Below are 21,940 nucleotides of genomic sequence, written 5' to 3'. Positions count from 1 at the left end.
GAATGCAGGTTTAATCAAAAGCAGATGGTCCTTTCCCAATACGTTTCAGCCGTAGCCTTGTTCACAGTATAGGAGGAACAAAAACTCATTGTATTTAAACAAAACACCAAAGCCCATATTTATACGTTTTTAGCGCTGCATTTGCGCTGCTTTTTGACGCAAAAGTGGCACAAACTTACAAAATACAATTGTATTTTGTACGTTTGCGCCGCTTTTGTGTCAAAAAATGACGCAAATGCGCCACAATTTTTTTTAAATATGGGCCCAAATGTGCATAGTAAACAATGAGGAAGGACAACAAAACATGCAGCAACTGAAAGTCAATTCTAGTAGGGTTGCCATCTTAGAGTATTTTTCAAGTATCATTGATCTTAATGCAGTGTCTGCAGTGACAAACCGTTCTATATACAATTTTCACATTAGAGCCTCTAAGTTCGAAGATCTACCTGATAATACATGTAGTCTAAGATATTGCTAATAGCTTACACGCTTCAGTCATATCTCAGTGGTTGTCATAAATCATTATAACATCATAGGGAGGCTTTGCATGCACAAATCCAAGGTCTGATACAGTGCACAAAATAGAAACCCAAGTACATGGGCTGAACAGTTTGTTCCCATGGTCAGAAAAAATGCATGATGCGAAATCGAAAGAGTACAAAAAATGAAAATAGTAATATCTTCGTAGATAACAGACACAGTTAATTTAATTCTCCAAGATCACTGGATCAGGTGTACAATAAATATTCACTTTTCACGGTACCTCCAAATGAAATTATTCTAGTGGGTGTCAACAAGCTCAGTGTAATCCAGTTATATACCACCACATCACAGTGACTTGTGGACTCAATATTGGCTCATAATAACGCCTCACTGGGCTGGTCCATTTTCTCTGCGCAGCTAATACTTATCCACCTTATGTAGGATTCAAGGTGAGAAAAAAAAAATCATATGTAATCACTTAACAATTCAACATACACTCTCGGGTGTGCTTACCAGAATTTTAAATGCAAAGTGTTATTGAATAATCTCAAATAATTGGTCAACAAGCATGCACCAATAAATTCATCTCAATGCCAGCCATATCCAGCAGCACATAAGTGAAACATGTAAAAAAAATGTCCTAGTGGGCTCCTGGCTATTTGTAGCATACAACATAGGATCTATCATCATCAATCACCAACCTGTGTTGACCGAACTGGTCCTTTCAAATATTTCAATTGCCCACTCAATGTCCACAGTCTTGCTCTATTGAGTAGAAATGCTGCCCTGGGAGATTAGCATACCCGATTCTCACATACAATTGCAACAACATGTGCGGTGTCCTATGTGACATAAGTGCAGATCACCAAATGTTGACCTATAAAAGCAAAACAGACAATACATCAATTAAAATCATGACAATACACATCTTCCCCACTGAAAAAGAAGCATGAGAAGAACATTGCTCTGTTCAACCAATTTGTACACTTATTCTTCACTGAAATTTAGACCACCTGGGTTCATAGTATTAAAGTCCAAAATATACCTTGACTGAATGACTCTCAATTTGTGTTCTCTGTTGTCCCCACGAATATCTGGAGCAACAGCATCCAGCACTATGAATTTTACAAACTTATAATTTTGAAAGTAAGACTCAAAAAACTGTCTGGCTACTAGGTACTGCTGATTGTTATTCCGTATTGCACTCTTATGTTCAAGAATAAGCTTCTTTGCCTTGTGGACCGTACTTCCAATGTACTATTTACCACGTGGGCATATCAGACCATATATGCAGTAGGTAGTATTGCAGTTTTACATTCCCTCTATTTTAAAAATCCTCTTGCTTCCTGGGACCCTGATCTCAGTACAGCTCTGACTACCAGCACAGGCTTTGCATTGCATACAAAAGAAGAAGCCACTGCACTAATCTTCCCTCCCCCTGTCAGTAATAACTACATTTTGACATAGGCTATCCTTCAGTGATCTGCTTCTCCGGAAAGTTATCTGTGGAGCTTCAGGAATTAACTTTTCAAGGACAACTTCACCTAAAGGACTAAACTTTTACATTTTACCACTGATTATGTAAAATAGGTGAATGAGCTAAATGCTTTTCCAGATGCACCTGCAAAGTCTTCGACATGGTCTTGGAGGATTTGGTGTTGAGCACTATCATGTATGAGTCTCCTTAGTGATTTTCATCAAATTACTCAAGGTGGTTGTTAGAAATGGGGTCTCTGGTTGGCAGTCAGTTTGCTCCCTGTCCAAGCAGGGCCCCTCACTATAGAAAGGACAATAGAGAAACACACTTAGATAACCCCTGCTTACCTCCTTGGTAGCTTGGCACAAGCAGTCAGGCTTATCTCAGAAGCAATGTGAAAAGTATTTGTAACACCACACACAGTAATACAGTGAAAACACTACAAAATGGACATCACACCAGTTTAGAACAATAGGTAATATTTATGTGAATCAAACAAGACCAAAAGGACAAAAACCCAACATACACAAGTCAAGATTTGAATTCTTAAAAGAATAAGAGTCTTACTCCATAGAAAACAATGGAAACATTGATTTTACACAAAGTACCTGGTTTGTGTAAAAAATAAAGCCGCACGGGCGAGCGTGCCTTCGGAAAAGTCTGCAATGCATCGATTCCTTACTCGCAAGTGAGGCTGTGCGTCGTCTCCTTCTCGAGTTGGACAGGTGATTCGTCATTTTTCTCCCTCTCAAGAGATTGATGCTTTGATTTCTGGATAGGGCACCTCGGATCCGCGTTGATTCACAGTGACTTTGATGCCCAGGGACGATGCATGAGAAATCTGGTTGCACAGTGTTAGAAAACCGCACTGCATGGAGTTTGCATCGTTATCAGCAGCCAGAAGCAGGTGTTGCATTGTTTCTCCAGCCGAGATGCAGGTGGAGCATTGATTTTAGTGAAGCAGTAGTGCGTCATTCATCAGCCGCATTGCAGATGGTGCGTCGAAAAGTTCCCCACACAGTGTTGTTCTGTGCGTGGATTTCAGGTCTTGGTCTGCCAACTTCACCTTTCAAGAGTCCACGGACTGGATGGGGCACCACTTGGCATAGCAGGAGTATCAGGAAAGAGTCCAGGTGTTGGTAGAGGAACTCTTTGATGGGGTTGAGACTTTAAAACAGGAGGCAAGCTCAGTTCAAGCTCTTGGAGATTCTTCTCAAGCAGGAATGCACAACATGGGGACAAAGACCGGCTTTAGGCCAGTCTTTGTCCCCTTTCACAGGCAGAAGCAGCAACTGCAGGATAACCCAACAAAGCACAGTCACAGGCAGGGCTAGCACTTCTCCTAAGCTCTTCAGCTCTTCTCCTTGGCAGAGGGTCCTCTTGGTTCTAGAAGTGGTCATGAAAAAATCTAAAGTCTGGGGTTTTGGGTCCACTACCTATACCCCTTTCTGCCTTTGAAGTAGGCAAACTCAAAGGAAAGTCTCTGTTGTTCACAAGATCCTGACTTGCCCAGGCCAGGCCCCAGACACACACCAGGGGGTTGGAGACTGCATTGTGTGAGGGCAGGCTCAGCCCATTCAGGTGTAAGTGACCACTCCTCCCTCCACTCTAGCTCAGATGGCTCAGCAGGATATGCAGGTTACACCCCAGCTCCCTTTGTCTCACTGTCTAGAGGGGATTCACAAACAGCCCAACTGTCAGTCTGACCATGGTTTAAACAAGAAAATGCACACTTTCTAAAAGTACCATTTTCAAAAAACAATCTAGAAACCGCCTTCACTAAAAGATGTATTTTTAAATTAAATTATGCGTTCAGGGACACCAACCTTCACATTTCTATCTGCTCCCAAAGGAAAACAGAACTTTAATGTTATTTAAAGGAAGCCCCCCTGTTAACCTATGGGAGAGATAGGCCTTGCAACAGTGAAAACTGAATTTAGCAGTATTTCACTGTTAGGACATGTAAAACACATCAGTACATGTCCCACCTTTAACATACACTGCACCCTGCCCATGGGGCTACCTAGGGCCTACCTTAGGTGTGTCTTACATGTATAAAAAGGGAAGGTTTAGGCCTGAAAAGTGGGTACACTTGTCAAGTCGAATTGGAATATCAAGACTTCACACACAGACACTACAGTGGCAGGTCTTAGACATGTTTACAGGGCTACTCATGTGGGTGGCACAATCAGTGCTGCAGGCCCACTAGTATCATTTGATTTACATGTCCTAGCACCTCTAGTGCACTTTACTAGGGATTTACAAGTAAATCAAATATGCTAATCATTGATCCCCGACACTCTATGCTACTCTCTTATTCTGTTCATATTAGGCTTTCCAATATTAAGGGCCTCATTACCAGTGTGGCGGTCCGATGACCGGCACACTCACCTTGACGGTCAGACCGCTGCACTCCAGGCAGTCCAACTGCCCAATTTCACTCTGGTGGGCTGACCAGCTAGGGGACTGCCGTCCCCGCCAGGAACATGGATCCAGGCGGCATGACGGTGGTCAGAGGTGTACTTCGCCAGGACTGTGCTGAACTCAGTGCTGCCTGACTGATTACAACTCCCCTCATTGCCAGCCTTTCCATGCCAGTCTGACCGGCATGAAAAGGCTGGCAGGAGGGTGGGCCCCTTCACTGTCCATGCCCATGCGGACAGTGTGATGGTCGCCCACCTCTGTGCTACGAGCTAGCACTCGGCTCCATTAAGAGACCAGAGTGCTATCTCGTAGCACTGTTCCTACTGGTCAGACTGATGGGAACGGCCTATTGCAATGTTCCCGTCCATCAGTCCAGTGGGAACATTGTAATAGAGCGGGGGGTTGCCACTGCCACACTGGTGGGGTCCCTTTCACAAGTTTGGCAGTCCTGTGGTGGCACTGCCAAACTCCTAATGAGGCCCTAAGTATCTCTCTTAGCAGAATATCTTTTGATTCGCATCAGCACCAGGATGCTCCTTTGGAAGTGATGCTATATAAATGCTAATAGAAATAGAAATATTTTTGCAACTAAAGGTGGGCGATTTTCTGACAACTATATTCTAGAACCAATTTGCTGAAGAGAACGAGAGAATGTAAACAAGTCTGAAATTGGAGGGTTACGCCATGATCTTCTCCTGGTTTTGTGAGGATAACATTTTATTCCAGAGATGCTCACAATTCCAAAAATGATTATGGCTGTTTCCTAATACATCGTAGTTAATTGGACATTTGAGTAGTCAACAGATCCTGTGCTTGCTATATGAAAAATGCACCGTCTAACGTCTGCTGAGATTTCCAGTAGCATTTCATTAATGCTATTACAGTCCAGTGGGCTGGCTCAGTGCCATTTTTATATATTGCAGTCTTGCTGTTAACTCCTCATATTTGTCACAATAAAGGTTTTGCATGTTTGTCGGGAATTCAGTACTGTTTCTTTAAAAGTCCGTTTAAGAAGGGGTATTACTCCCTCATTAAGGGCCAGATATAGCAAAGGGTTTTACCCATTCTGTGTCAATGGGAAAATGTGTTCGCACATACGGCCCTAAATTTGTTATTGCTGCTGAGAAGTGTTGGCACTATCTACGACTATGTAAACTCTGTTCCTGCATCAGTTCCCCTCAAGTCTTGTCTCATTAGTCCCCATCTTGTTGAATACATTTAATCACAGACTTCTTATTTTATAAACGTTTCACCGTCTCTAGATTTCTGTTTCTAGTCAAATCACTTAAAGACAAATGCATCGAATTGTTAGTACAGTTCTCAAACAATCTACTCCATGCATGTCAATCTGGCTTCATGCCACCTGTACCGCGACTGCCGCGGGAGGGACAGCGAGTTGCCATTCTCATTTTGTAAAAAAAAAAATCTTCCAAAAATCGGAATTAATGACAATCACTTTAAAATTCAGTTCACGGAATGACGAATAGTATGTTGCCAAATTATGCCTAAATCAGTGAAATTGTTCTGAAATTATTTTTTGTTTTCTTTCGTTAACAGCGATTTCCTGGAAAAACGAATTCACGTAATACATGCCCTGCAGACCCAATTTTTCCCTACCTTTTTCTCAAAATTCTAAATAAACTTCACAAATTTCCAAAAATGTCCTAAAAACTGTAATCTGTTCCAAGGATTTCCACAAGATTTTGCGTAATCCAGGAACTAAACAGCAAATCATTTTCCTTGCCTGGTAAAACAGTCAAAACTATAATCTGATTAGCAATGTCAGGTTTTGTCAAAAACATGCCATCAGTTTTTTTAAGGAAACTCATTCTAGACCAGGAGTGTTTTGACTAACAAGAGCTACTTATGTTTAGTGAAAATCATCTCGAGCTACTAATAATATTAGTATTGTGTGCATCGGCAGTGCAAGGCTACCAACTGTGATCACCTTAGTGTAGGATTGCCAGTAGTAATGTAAACAAGCATTTGCAATGCAATGGGTCTGCGTTTGCTTGAGTTAGAGCTGATAGCATTGTAAATTCCTATCTGGACTTTTCTTGCCACATACATTGAAAATGAAAAGTAAAACAGTTCACAAAAGCAAGCAGATTCAAAGCACCACGGCTGCTGTGAGCGTGAGCGCAAAGGAGAGATCCAAAAGGAAAAAGAAGTTTGCTTGCAGTCAAACGTTTCGGCAAACATGCAATTATCCATGTAACAGGGTCGATGGCCAAGGCGGTTACAAAACTGCCCCAAGGAGGGACAAATGTAAAACATTTGCCAATGATAACAAAGGATTTTTGAACGGCAAGCCCATGAACGAGTGATAGTGATGGGCATGCGGTGGGTGTGCTTAAAAGCCCACAAATAGATTACAACACGTTAGAGCACTTGCGGGCTCAATCTAAACATGTACTATGTCAGCCTGGGTATTTCTCAAATCTATATTTTTTATCTCCATTTTTTTTTACATTTTGTAGCACCCTGTCTTATATTGTGTGTAATACAAGTTTAAAGTAATGACTTAAATATTCACAGTGCTTTCTGTCACAGACTAGGACTTCCTAGCACTAAACATATGCAAGTCACTATTCTCCACTGCTCCAACCAGGATTAAAAACTGTGGCTCTCAGGTTACTGACACAGACTTCACAATGCATTAACTAATAGTGGTTTCATACAGTACAGATCTCCCACTGATTAACTTAACTTGCATTTATTTTGCCTTTAAGGTGTGCTTTATTTTATATGTACTTACCTGAAGGAGATAGAACTAAAAAAGTTACAAAATATTTTGATGTTTTAGCCACCCCCTTCGCCCCCGTCATCAGGCTCACTCAACCTGCACACATTTCACAGTTCCCATACTTTTTTAAATGGCTTTGACCGCTGATCATGGCTTGTGTGAGACTTTGTGGGTAATCGCCCATTTCATATTCGCAATCCTGACCGACTTCAGTTTTCTTTGCTGTGTTTGTGAATCTGATCACACGATAAATTCAAGCATTTGATTATCAGGCCTCTGCTAATATAACTGGTGTCCAGCAGGGGCCGCAAGAAGACAGATCTATGTGGAATCCCACTGTAGATTGGCTAATGACAAGCAGCAAGAAGACATTACAAAGTTGTATTAATTGAATTAATATTTTATGGCGACCAATCAAGTTAACCAGTTACAGGTTGTTAAGGGGTTTTGGTGGGGCTAGTAACTGGGAAGGCACTGGGCTCAGGTGGACCCCTATGCTTGAAGTTCCACAATACATAGGCAGATCAGTTTGTCTTTAAAGTAGCTTCTCTCCATGTAGATGAGTTTGAGTCTGCTTGCCACCCACCACAGCTGCCAAAACCAAAGACGGGAAAAGAACTAAAAAAAAAAGGATACAGAAGGCAGGCCGAATCGGTCCACAATGTTGGCAAAGCAAACAAAGTGAAAAATATACTGAATGTGAACAGAAAGGGAATTTCACCCTTTGGGCCAAGGACATTGTTTGTATGTTAACAGAATGAAAAGTCTTTCAAGCATTTTTGCATTTCAACAAAGCTTTAATGAAGTTAGCAGAGCAGCCTAAGAAGATTTATGGCTCCAACAAAGGAGATAAGCAATGCTTTGTGTGCGGTCATGAGTGCTGGCAGGGAGGGGCCTTGGACAGAGAGACTCTCTCCGATGTGATGTGAGGCTAAGCAAGTTTCACATAATTTCTTCTAGGTTTGGCTACATTCTCTAACAAAGGGCATATTGTGGCTTTCATAAGCAGTGAGCTTAAAGACCGGGTGTTTGTCTAGTAAAATAAGCTTATTTTAGGAGCCTGAGGTAAAAGAGGACAGCACTGGAATGCCAGCAACATGGGAGGAGGTGGAAGGAATGGATTGCTGGAATAAAACGCAGGCAGCTACCAATCTAAAATACCCACAGTGAAAGGGGGGCACCAAAGAATTGTCAAAAATAGTCTGTCACACCAACAGATAAAGAAACCAAAGTGGAACAATACAGTAGTTGGACACTGGTCTGAAACAGAAAAAGGAGAGAGAAAAAGGCAAGAACTGATCACTAGCGAGCAAGAATTTTTAAAGGACACTGCAACCAACAAATGAAATTGCTTTAAACTCACAGTATAAGTATATTTAAGTATACACCAGGTCGAACGCTTATACTCGATCTAAAAAGGTGTAGTCAGTTTGGAATGCCTCTACAAAGGCATTACGTACCAGCCACAGGTACAATGCCACTTGGCACCAGGGTATTAATAAATAATAAGTTTCTTCAGGTCACATGATTTATCATGCAGATATTAGATTTAAATAGATTTTTGAAATTATGGGTTCTGAAAATACAAACATTTTTATATCAAAAACAAACTTTTCAATTTTGGTATACATATATTAATTCAACCAAACAAGCATTTCTAATTTAGTAGGCTGGACTGCAAACAGGAGAGCTACTGACATGTAGGTGGAGAGCTACCAGTGGATCACGAGGTACTCGTTGGAGAAGTCAGTTCTAGACCATCTTGTTGTTTAATATCTCCTAGTCATGAAAACACATTTGATCTCCTTGTTAAATCCAGTTCACTAGATTTAAGTTGCTGGTTATAATGTTATCTCTCATTATGAAAGATGTAGGGCCTTATTATGAGTCTGACGGTCTGACAAGCCGACTGCCAAATTCGTGGTGAGGAGACTGCTGCAGAGCTGGCGGTCTCCCCACCAGACCCATTACAAGGTTTCCACTGGGTTGACCAGCGGAAAACAAGGTTGCCAGTGCTTGGGGCCTTGGAGGAGCCCATACATTGCCCAAATCCATGGCATGGGCATTGCAGGCCCCCCCTGCCCACAAAGGTCAGAATGCATAGTGTCTGCTTTGCATTACGGTTTGGGGTGCTGGGGGGGGGGCCTCTGTGTGATGGTATAGGCCTCAGCACCATGTGGAACTGAGACCAATGCCGCCGCACAGTGGAACGTGTAAACTCTTAGCAACATTATTAAATCTGATATTTTTACCTGCTTCTATGTTAGGAAGACGGCGTCCTTTTTGAATACTGGAGAACAGTAGCACATCATCTTTCCAGGCCTGTCTTATGCATAAAATTACTCTAATTATCCAACCAATGCATTCCTGTTTCACATGATTGCTTTTTATCACAGAATGTGCCTAGATGCATGCCTCAGAATGGCTCAGGTGGTGGGTTCATGCACAACCAAAATGCCCTAGCCGCAGTAATGATTATAGACAATGCCTGTTTAGCTCTCTGATAATATGTAACAATCATCAAAAATAAGTAAACTAGGAGTGTGTGAGATTTTAGTGACTCAATCCAGTCCCGAGGCTCTATAGACCATTAAAAAATATATATATTTGTAATTATAGGGAGGGTCATCTTCCTGAGGTAGTACTATAAATTTAGGAAGCCAAAACCACCTTCATACAAATTAGTTTACAGTGTTCATTTTAATTGTGTTTTTTGGGTCCTTTGAAAACTGTGCAATAAATTGTTACTCTGTATAAAAGAAGCTTTAACTGGATAAGTAATTGGTTTGTAATACAAAGGTTGGTAACAAAACGAAGTGGTGCAAAAGCATAGTAACAGTAATAGAGCTCGCTAGTAAAATCATGGCTTTCTAATTCAAAAACCTGTTACTACCTGTGCAATATTTAAAAAATGTACCATATAGGCTGATTAACAAGAAAGCCAATAAGTAAAAGAGGAAGTGTGAAAGACAGCGGGAAGATAGGAGTGGGGGGGACAAGTCCATATTAGTAATATGGAGGGCTTATGTTCTGGCATCATTCCTTAATCACTTTATTCTCCTACATTCTTTGTATTATTTTGAATGTACCTATTTTATTTATTTTAATGTGTTTTATTGAGCAAGCTTAAGGTCTGGCCTTCCCATTTGGCTGATTGTTTACAAGAAATGTGTTAAAATCCACCCAGCACCTCCCAAACCCCGGCCATGTACAAGACTCATATCTCCGGAAGTCTCTATAAGTGAAACTCTCTAACACTTCTCAAATTCAAGAGATTGATAATAATTCACCTTTTTAAACAAATTTATGGTTAACCCTTTCCGTTGTGATAGTCTCCTGCTTTGGTCATCGGAAAGCCTTTGAGGGAATCATTTTGAGAGGTGGCATTGGTGTGCCAGATCTCCACAAGGCAGACATCTATGCCTTCAATTGAGCAGCTGTTGTGCAGCCTCCATTAAAGGCACTTAAGTGTTGTAAGGCAAGCACCATATTTGATGTCCCCAACTTGCAAAGGTTTTTTTGTTTGTTTTCAAGACCAAACTCAAAAAAGAAAATGTCCCCTGACATTAAGGGAGCTTTTCCTACCTGCGAGAGCTATTGTGTATGTTCCCTACCTGGGACCACCATGCCTACCATGAGAGTGTGTAAGGGAGAGGTTTTCTGGTTGCCCCCTAATAAATAGGGTTAGACAGCCATCACATGAACCTGGCAGCCCAGTGGGGGAATGAGCCAATGGGTCAAAGATTAATGCTTCTCCTAACTCTGAATAAAGCAAGGGAGCCCACGTTTGGTGGGTCAGCAGCACTGCGGATTTATGGCGCCTAAAAACTCTAAATGAAGCCACAGATACCCAAATGCAGCAATTACCCCAACCTTCCCAAAGCACCTTTGACTCTGCTGACTTTTCTCCACAGTTTTACCATCCTTTTCTCAGAATGCAGTCAGCTCATTATACACTACTGCTAGCTGATTGTCTGGTAGCCCACACAGATCTACAATGTATTCTATGTCTTCTATGTATCTTATTCCAAAGTAATCTGAGGCTTACATAAGGTGGCTTTCAGCCCTTTACAAACACCCATAAAAATATCTAATGATACAAAAATGTTGCAGCCCAATGAGATTGGCTATTTTTATTGTGTTGACCTTAGCCATAAAGAAATATGTATGACTAGAAGTTCTTTCCAGATCTCACTTATAACACTTATACTTATCTACATATTAACACCCCAAAACAATTGCTGGTGCCAAATTGATTTCTGAAACACAAGACCTTTCTGAGATACCCAAAATCTTACACAATTTTTAAATTGTGACTTTGAAAGAACAGAGCCCAACAAAGCGTAAGAGATCAGAATAAATGTATTTGGGTCAGTTAGATAACTGAAAGCATCAAAAGCAAACATCAGCTCTTTACAATCTACTCCTTGAATTCTTTTACATTATGGATAATGCATGGGAAGTTAGATTTCTGTACCACGGCAACAGCAAGAGGCTCTGGTCATGTATATTAAAGAGAAGGGGTGAAAGAGGAACTCCAGGTTTCATTTAGCACTTTATTGAGAATACCGTATAATACAGTTTGTCAACATGCTTCACATTAAAGTATTACATTTTGTAGAAAGTTTAAATTATTATAAAGCCAGCAAACAGGTCCAGTGTATCATTAGATATATTTTTGGCATCAATTAATATCAAACCGTAATGAGTGAGGGACATCAATTGTTAGACCTGCATCCTTGGCGTGGTCTCCCCTGTCTTTTTGCCTCTGCTTCCCATGTTTTGACTGTGTGCTGAACTCTGGTTTTTACTGTTTTTGCTACTCTGGGTACTTTACCACTGTTGACCAGTACTAAATTGCAAGTGCTCCTGTGTAAATTATATATGTAATTGGCTTAACCCTGATTGGCATATTTGATTTACTGGTAAGTCCCTAGTAAAGTGTACTAGAGGTGCCCAGGGGTTGTAAATCAAATGCTACTAGTGGGCCTGAAGCACTGGTTGTGCCACCAACATGAGTAGTCCTGTAAGCATGGCTCATACCTGCCACTACAGTGTCTGTGTGTGCAGTTTTAAACTGCCAATTCAACCTGGCACGTGTACCCACTCGACAGGCCTAAACCTTCCCTTTTTCTACATGTAAGGTACCCCTAAGGTAGGCCCAAGGCAGCCCCATGAGCCTGGTTCAGTGTATTTAAAAGGTAGAACATGTACTTGTGTGTTTTACATGTCCTGATAGTGATATACTGCTAAATTCTGCTTTCATTATGGCAAGAACTATCTCTCGCATAGGATAACATGGGGATTGCCTTAAAATATAGTTTAAGTGTAATTTCCTGTTGGGAGCTGATAGAGATGTGGAGTTTGGGGTCTCTGAACTCACAATTTAAAAATGCATCTTTTGGTGAATTTGGTTTTCAAATTGTAAGTTTTGAAAACACTGCTTTTAGAAAGTGTCCATTTTCTTGCTTAACCATTCTGTGCCTATCAGTGGATGATGTAAAGTGCTCTGACACCCTAAGCTGATATGAGTAGCGCTATAAAACAAATGAAATGCATGTGAGAGTGGGGGGTATGTAGAAATAAGGGGTGCGGCTGGAGGGTGGCCGTGAGGGAGTCCGTGGAGAAGAAAGCAATTTAGAAAAAGTAAAAAGGACAATCAAGGAGAATGTAAATTTGAATTGGTCTCAGATATGGGATGGTAGTGCATACCTAGTCACGGTATAGCATTGCATAAACACAAGTCCAAATGCTAATCATCAGTGTAAGAAATTGGATTGTTGGCTGACTGCGGTGTGAGCTTCGGTCAAGCAGCACCCACAAACCTTGTCATACTGAGGCACTTGTGTTCAACCTTGTTGTGGATGGCACAGAGCAGTCAGGCTTAACTTAAGGGCAATGGGTAAAATACTCAAACAGTAACATAGTGAAAACATATCACAAAAGGATCCCAAACCAGGTTAGTAAAATAGAGCAGTAGAGCATTGCAGGAGACTGTCAGTGTAGCACGAAGAGGAGGCCAGGTGTTGTGGGCAGGTGTGCTGGAGCTTCACCTTGGCGGTGCCCCGCTAGTGGTCCATGCTGTAGCATGAAGAGGTGGCTGTCGGAGCTTCGCATTGAATTGCAGTGTGGGCAGTGAGGTCTTGGAGCGAACTGCCCCATTCACAGTTGCAAAGACTCTAAAAGGTTGAATACAGTACAGGGGGTGTTAGCCAGTGGTGTGGTTTTACCCCTAACCTTTTGCCTTCAGACCTCCTGTTTTTTTGCTGACTTTGATTATGGTGGCCTTAAGACTTTGCACCCTCCACTGATGCTAACCAGTGCTAATGTGCATGGGTTCTCTACTTAAAACATGTTGGATTGGCTTATGCCCACTTGGTATATTTAATTTGCTTGTATGTCCCCATTAAAGTGGCACTACCTGTGTCCAGGGCATGTACATGACATGCTATTAGTGGGCCTGCAGCACTGATGGCACCAACCACTTGAGTGGCACTTTAAACATGTCTCAGGCCTGCCATTTCAGCCTGTGCAGATTTAAACCTTTTGCAATCCCCAAACCTTCTTTTTAATACATAGAAGTCACCCCTAGGTTAGGCCCTAGACAACCCAGAGGGCAGGGTGTAATGTATTTAAAAAGTAGGACATGCACATGTCCTCGTAGTCAAAACCTCTGAAATTTGTTTTTCACTATTGCAAGGCCTACCTCTCCCATAGGATAGCCGGGGAGTTACCTTATTATTACATTTATAAGTTTAATTTCCAAATGGGCACAGGTACCCCTTTCAAGTTTGGTGTCTCTGGAACTGTAACGAAAAATCCTAGTTAATGGTGAAGTCAGATTTTAAATTACAACTTCGAAAATGTTGCACTTAGAAAGTTGCCATTTTCTTGCCTTACCTAATTAGTGCCTGCATCCTGTATCTGGTTCACATGACTGGATATAGTTGACATTTAGGCTTTGTGTATTCCTCTTAGCCAGCCACACACAATGCGGAGCTTAGGTGTGACTGGATGGGCCATCACTGGCAGGATAGGAGCGAGGAGCTGGGCACAGCCCTACTCACACTTGAATAGGCTATGTCCTGGCTCCACACAGAGGGCTGCCTATACCTTGTATTTAGTCTGGAGCCAGGGCCAAGAAGGCAGAGAACCTGTGCACTTCAAAGACATGCCCCTAGAAGCTTCTCCCCACTTCAAAGGCACAACTAGATATAAATACTGGACTTCAGACACCAACTCTTCAGTACACTTCTGGACCTGTGGATACGCTTCAAGGAAGAAGGACTGCTATGCTGCTGCAAGAAATCCACCCTTAAACCCAGAACACCAGAGTGACTTCAAGGGCTGGTCTACTGGCCTCCTGATCTGGACATACAAGGTTCTCCAACATCTTGCACCATCCCTGGTCGCAGCTGAAGTGAGTTCCTTATGCCCAACTTATGCCCGTCAGGCCGTGGACCCTTGGTATGTCCCAAGAGAGCTCTATTCAAGTTTAGAGCACTTCACAAAAAGGCTCATTCACACCCAGACCTCATCTCTCACACACCACAATTCAATGTGAAGCTCCGGTAGCCACCTTTTCGTCTTACAGCATCGACCACTAGTGAGGGACTGCCAACGTGAAGCTTAAGCACACCTAGCCTGCTCTTTGTGCTACACCGACAGCCTCATGTGATGCTCTTCCTGCTCTTCGCAGGCCTCTCCATCGCAAATGGGACTCCTTGTTTGAATTTGAGAACGTAAACTTCAGTGGGCTTAACCTGGTGACTGCAGCCGGCCTGTGCTCCATCACGGCCGGCCTGAAAGTGTGACATAGACCTGGTCCAGCATGACCAGATAGCCACATTTGACGCTTTGTGCTTTTTGGCACTATTTTACACTTAAATCTTTAACAATTCATAACTCTGGCACTACTAATTCGATTTTTTGTTGTTTTGGTCTTGTTTTATTTATTAAATTCTGCTGTAGTTTGGGATCCTTTTGTAGTGTGTTTTCACTGTGTTACTGTTTGAAGTGTTGCTGACACACTTTACACGTTGCCTTTAAGATAAGCCTAACTGATCTGTGCCAAGCTAGCAGAGGTTTGAGCATAAGTTGGTTTAGGGTTGGCTTGTGCCTCACCCTGACAAGGACTGTGGTTCCTGTTTGAGAGGGTTGCACTTCCTCTCAATTAATAACACAATTTCTTACTATATATATCTATATCTCTATATCTATATCTATATCCATATCTATCTATAATATATGTGTGTGTGTGTTTCAAAACAACCAGTCATAAATCAGACATGGTGCACACAAACTGCCGGTGCTAGTGGTAGGAGGTGTTATATCAGCAGTAGCTTTACTGATCATTTAACTCAAACACTTAATTCACTAAGGTTTAGATTTTTGTAGGGCTTCTGTTACAGCTAGTTTGCATCTTTAGGACAATTTCTAATTGAGGTTCAAAATGCGTGCCTTATGTTGAAAATAAAGAATGATACTTCACGTTATGTACGATTCTGGGTGTATGATTTGCTATTCTGACAACAATTTTGTACTGATGAAAAATATCTATTTTCTCTGAACAGAATCCACAACTCTCTGTAAAAGTGTCAAAGATGGGACATCAACGATTAAGAAGACCACCTGGACATCAGTCATTCTACTGCTTCTGGCTGTGCAACTCTTTCTCCTTCTTGGTTGCACTTACTAACTTTTCTACTGGGCAAACTGTGTCTGGTCCTTAATTTTCTGTTCCTTAAAGCAGTGAATCCCAACCTTTTTATCGCCGCGGACTGGTAAATGTTTGATAATTTTTCCGTGGCCCGCTTGTTTTGATTTAATAATTTTAATTTAATTGTATTTAAACATGCCTTCAAGATTTGAAGACCTCGGGCGGCCCGGTGCCGATTGATCCGCGGACCGGCACCAGTCCGCGGCCCGGGGTTTGGGGAACACTGCCTTAAAGCATGGGTTTCCAGGGTTGATCAGTGTGAACCATTTTCATGTCAGATTTTCTGGATAGCCACACAAAGATAAATAACTTCTTCCTTCTCTCTTGCTCTTTCCATTATTTACATTTGAGACCCTTTGCCTTACATCAGACATAAACTTCTCTACAGAGGATGGATTGTCTATTTCTTGTTAAATCTTACACCCTCACTTCCTGTGGAATACCCTATACAAGTAGTACTTCCTGTAATTCTTCTTCCTGTTCCTTTGTGTGTACCTAGTCAGACGCTTTTCTTAAAATTTCATAGAATTTGACAAGTCCCTCACAGGGCATGTGGGTTGTTTGCTTTCTTGTCCTCTGCAGCAGTAATGTATGAAAAGGTGGGGGCTTGCATATTTGACGTCTGGATATGGAATCCACCCACCCAGAAGCTAGGCGGATGCTTGTTGCAAGTGCCACAGTTGTTTCCGGGTTCATATAGGAGGCAACCACAATGGAGATAAGTGCTCTGCTGTATTCGTTTGAGCTTCCATTACTACATATATGCCTAAGCAGGGTCATTATTCTTTGAAATACTGAAATCAACAGTCCAAGTCTGAGGGCAGAAAGAGCCCTTTCTTTAGTTCTAGCTCCTTTTCAAGATCCAGATTACGATTGCTGTTTCCTTCCTCTTAGAGATGAATGCACTGCTCCTCCAGGGTTTCATCTTTGCTCATAATCAAGCAGAATTACAGAGACTGCTGCCATCACTGCAGTTGTAGCAGAAAGAGACAGATTATTTTCTTCTCATAGGTCAATGGAAGAAGAAAAGGATCTAGAAGAGACAGACACTTCTTTAAGATTTTTGCCTAGGTAAAAGATCAAGATGTTGTTGGAACCTATCACAAGTAATGCTAGGATACCCACTCTGTCAGGAAATATGGATTACGGTGCCAAGTACAAACAATCTTCTATTTCACAGATGCTTCTTCACTGCTATATTCTGCAATTCAGGGGAAATTACATAGGTGAATGATGTTAAAATGTCTGTATTTATGGCAAAACTATTTCCTGTTTTGAATATCATTCCTTGACTTCCCACCCTCCTGACTCTTTTAAATGTTGAAGGTGGTGAATGTTATTTGCAATTACAGGAAGAAGCATTACAGGAAGGTATACTTATATATGTTATTGCCCTGGAAGTGAAAGAAAATGATTTAACAAGAAATAGAAGAAAGGCTAAATCAGTTTTTTGTAGAGAAAATGATGTCTAATGGGAGGCAAAGGTCCACAAAGGGAGGAAATGGTACGAAGAAGAATCAGAGAATGAATAATGAAGAATAACACAGGTAATCTAATCAGTTACCATTTACAATCTAAAAGGAGATAATTTGTGTAGTAACAAGGTACTGAAAATATGCAGTGGAATTCGATTCTGGTGGACCAGTGTTTTAAAGGAAGTACCATAATAAATATATTTAATAGTCCTAACAGTCTAATGGTGCCGCACTCAAATTCGTTTCGGTTAATAGAAGCAACACCCAGCAATGAAAAATTTATGGCTCAAGACTTTTGAAGCATCAAAAGGCATGTATAATGCAACAAAATTGAAAAGCTTCTCAGAAAATAAATATGATCAAATAGATATTTATATTTTTGAGCATTTAACCCCCTGACCACACTACTAAATATTACAGTCTGCCAGGAATAAAGGCTTCATACTGGGTCTAGTTACAACCTTTTGGATTTGTGGACTTCTGAGGATCAGCTCCGGAGAAAAATCCACTTGGTTTTAGGTACCTAGTGGAACTGTTATTGAGAACTTATAGTTTCACTTGCTATTTCTATGAGTATATTGTATCTTGTTTAATTCTCTATTCATTTAAGCCTTTATGGAGGTGTAGGACAACCTCGATAAATTAGACAATTTATATTTTTACGTTTAAGCATGTGCCTAATTTTCACTTTTTTGCTACTCTATATTTTGTATCCACATCTTATGTGATGGCTGCATTTCATGAAGTATCTGCTGAAATATTTAGTTTTAAGATGCAATAGATACAAAGGTTTTTCTAAATCCACGCAAGAGTAATACGTAAAACATACGTTACCTAGGCATATAGTTAGGAAATGAAATCGACTTCCACATTTTCCATAATGTGACCAATTTGCCATGCAAAATCAACATTTTATCTATACAGAGAACAGAGTATGTTAATAAAGGCAAATAAGGGTAAAACAGGGTAAACTAATTCACATCTATGTTGATCACAGTAGACGAAGAGTCTTGTGCTAACAAGGAACACTTTTTAATACTCTTTAAGGGATTTGCTAACAATTTACTAAACTTGAGCGGGCAAAATAGTGTGCCATAGCACTATCATCATAAGTTTTGCTATTCCCCTCAACAAAGAGAAGAAGTTTTACATTAGTTGTTGAAGCAAGGAGAAGATTTTCTTTTACCAACATATTTTAGATTTTTAAACCAGAATTTTAATGTGTTTACACTTCTGTACAGCTCTTGGTTGGTGTAACTGATGAAGTTTATAATTTTAATGTAAAAGTTGGGGCAGTTTGTTGTAAATTTCTGAATAACTTATGGAACCTTTTTAAAAGTCAGGTTAATTTGTACAAGCAACATCAATGAACTGGAAAAGGAAAAAATATTTCCTAAGCGTTATAAGTCACTTATTTTTCTCATACTGTCTAAAACTTATTTCTGAATTGTGATATAAATCGTGCATTCATGCTGTCACCAAATTAATTTACATTGTCATAAAGAAGCTTAATAAAAAAAAATATATATAGTTTTCAAGGTAGTTGAACGTTATTTATAATTTTGTTTAAAAAACCAGGCCAGTTTTTGCAAAGCTGTATATGTTATTTGGGATTGTTATGCAAACCATTGCAACCTGTTTGATACCCTTAAATGGCTTTTCTAATGTATGGTTTTCAGGCAGTATGCTCATCCACTTAAGAAATTGTTTCAGCCTTGTTTTACTCTTGGATTTTATCTGAGCAGCAATTTTTTACATACATTTCCGAAAGATTTAAATTAGGGATTTGGCCCACAAGTACTTTTCAAAACGTGGATCCTGTGAAACTCTGAGACTTGTGAACCAAATGTTTCTACGTTTGGGTGATAGCTGGGGTAATACACGGGGGATATTCAGAAGTGGCAAATTGAGTGAGGTAGTCATTAGCTTCCACCAATACAGTACAGGAAATTTAATCAACTCACTGTGCAAGGTATAACGTGATAGGCAGGACCCCTACACGGGTCTGTTAAAGTCATTTGTTTTGCTAACTCATTTGGTGGTTAATAAAGTTGTGTTTTTCTGTTATTTTCTTTTGTATTCCTCTTCTTAACATGCATCTCCACAGTTTGAGCCCGAAATAATTCTAAATATACGTTATCAGCAAAAGTTATCCTTTATGCTGACAATTCTGTCGCATAGCCCGGCTTAGGTGTAGGGTCACATACCTGCCAATGTGTGAGCAGTATTCAGTAGACAAGTCCTGCAGAAGGAACATGTTTTTATAATGGTCTCACTCAACGCCTGGGGCAATATGGGTGTACATCAATGCAACCCCCCACCCGCCATTGAAATTACTTTTTTTTATCTTTTTGTCTTAAATGTTTCAGTTATGCAATGATTCTTTGCAGTTACAGGTATTACAGTTTCATAAATATATAACTTATATTTTCATAGTTTTATCTTCATATCAACTAAACAAGCATGTTTGTTTTTTATATTAACTCAACTGGAACTATTGTGTAAACCTGGAACATGCTGATGTATGCGGTTTCAAAATATAATCAGATTATTGTTGTAGCAATATACTGAACCATAAAACTTGAAGCCTTAGAATTTTTTTTTAAAAAGTGATATACAGATGTTTTCAGAATGAAGATCAATCTTTTGTATGCACGTGATTCCATTACTGCCTGCTGCCCACAAAGCCATTAAGTGTTCACATCTACAGGATCGCCTGGTTGCACATACGTGGGACTGCGATTAGGGTGAAAATTTCTCTCATCTGGGACCACCTCACCTAATCTGCCCGGGTGGTGCTAATTTCCACCGAGGTGCTATATTACATATTGTAAAGTATTCTATTTTACTCCATTTCTTATTTGATGTGTTATGTGCTGTTTTGCATTAGAAAAAAATCAATACTCCTATGTTGTGTATGCTTGCTGAGAAACAGTGAACTTTGATGTATGCCTCCAATGTGCATTAAAAACACAGTTGCTTGAAAACGATTCGTTCGACGATTAAGATGGGCAGCATGAATTCACAATAACAACAAAAATGATGTATGCTTTTGTTGTTTGACTTCAAATGATTGTTTGTACTGGGTGTAATTCACCCATTGAGTGCGAGAAGCTAAGAGCAATTAAACTGTTTTTTTTTCAGCACACCAGTAAAGGTCGGAATAATGTGTATTTTTCCTAGGCACTTTGTGAAATCAGTTTCCTAGAAGGCAAATAATAAATAAGTAATAAAGGTCAGTTGTTTATATTTTTTTCCTGTTCACTACACCCTATGGTAACGAAACTTAAAGCTCCCCCTCCCCCCTCAAAGTACCTGTAGGGGGCCCACCCAGTCAGGGGCCTGCCATTAGCAGTATATTGCATTGTCTCAGCTAAGAGAGCTCTTTCCTCTGTTGGGGGATGAGGGAGGGCCCTGCTAACATGCAGTGAGCGAACCCTAAATCAGCAGAGGGCCAGTCCTGGAGGCTTTGAGGCAGCTCCCTGACTAGGTATTCTCCCTGCTAGGTTAATGGTCATTCAGCCCCAAAACCCTATGTAAACATACTCGCGTTTTCTTTTCATCGAATTTTCTTTTTTTGACATTTTCCAGCACATATCCATTCATCACCTACAATTAAATTATTTTGCGTAAAACATAAGCGCGTACATTAAGGAAAACACTTAACTCAAATGTATGTTGGCGAACAACACCCTGGGACCCTCATGTTAATTTTAGTACATACGGCTGACGTTCTAAACTGAACATTATGCATTCCACGTTGAAAATATTACTCCTGCAGTCTACACCCACCACAGATCGGAGCTATTTTTTGGCCTGGGAAATATTTATGTATTCATATCCAGACCAATTCATGGCAGTCATTTGAAATCACTTCAGAGCATGATTTGTTCTTTAACCTCTCACTAACGCACTCAAAATCGTGTTGATATGCCACTTTATGGTTTTAATTGTAAGTGAAGCACACAGGTACTTTGAGGCAAAGCATCTATTATGATTCTGCATTGTTCGTGGCAGCCTGGTACGGGGCAGGTAAGTAGGTGACTGTCTCAATTATGCCCATTCCACCAGATGCCGTGCACCCTGACTCGTTTAATCAGAATCTCTTGCTACTGACCATCCACCATGGCGATTTATTAATGCAAGGTGGTTTCAAGCTGAGACAGTGTATAGTTATACTTTTCTTGGCCAAAGAGAGTTCCGAGCATCACAGATTTCCTACACATTCTTCCCTTTTTAGGGTCCAGCCTGTGAGTGCATGAGCTAGCGCATGCGTCTCGCTTGCGAGACTCTGTTGTGTTCAGTAAACGGCTTGGAACCCACCTGTTGCTCACCATTTGTTGGTTTGCGTGGCTCTCTTCTTTACAGCTTCGTAATTCGTCAAGGCACACCTGGCATCATTTACGTTCTTCTGTGTGGAGCAGGGATCAGGCAATAATTGATTCAACTTAATTAGTGTCCGTCCGGTGCTCCCGATGTGATTGAAATTCTATTTGTTCCTTTTACTTCTAGTGCACCGCAAACAGGAGGCTTGTGACTGGCAAAAACGTGCTCAGCAGGACAAACAAAATTGCAAAGTTTTATTTTTCAAAGCTAACTTTCTTTTATTTTGACTA

The 21,940-nt window shown here is 40.7% G+C and overlaps 1 protein-coding gene across 1 annotated transcript in view; it reads left to right on the top strand.

Annotated features, from left to right (window-relative positions):
• The window catches only part of LOC138262289 (putative defense protein 3), an 84,953-nt gene extending 65,562 nt beyond the window's left edge, over positions 1-19,391 (top strand). The window contains exon 5 of the mRNA XM_069212192.1: positions 15,704-19,391. Coding sequence (XP_069068293.1) covers positions 15,704-15,828 — 125 coding nt within the window. The 3' untranslated portion in view covers positions 15,829-19,391. The remainder of the gene's footprint in view (positions 1-15,703) is intronic.
• Positions 19,392-21,940: the final 2,549 nt, after the last annotated feature.

This window comes from Pleurodeles waltl, chromosome 2_1 (genome assembly GCF_031143425.1).
Source record: "Pleurodeles waltl isolate 20211129_DDA chromosome 2_1, aPleWal1.hap1.20221129, whole genome shotgun sequence".
Taxonomy (NCBI): domain Eukaryota; kingdom Metazoa; phylum Chordata; class Amphibia; order Caudata; family Salamandridae; genus Pleurodeles; species Pleurodeles waltl.
Note: the sequence above shows the minus strand (reverse complement) of the source record. Positions and strands in the feature narration are given on the sequence as shown.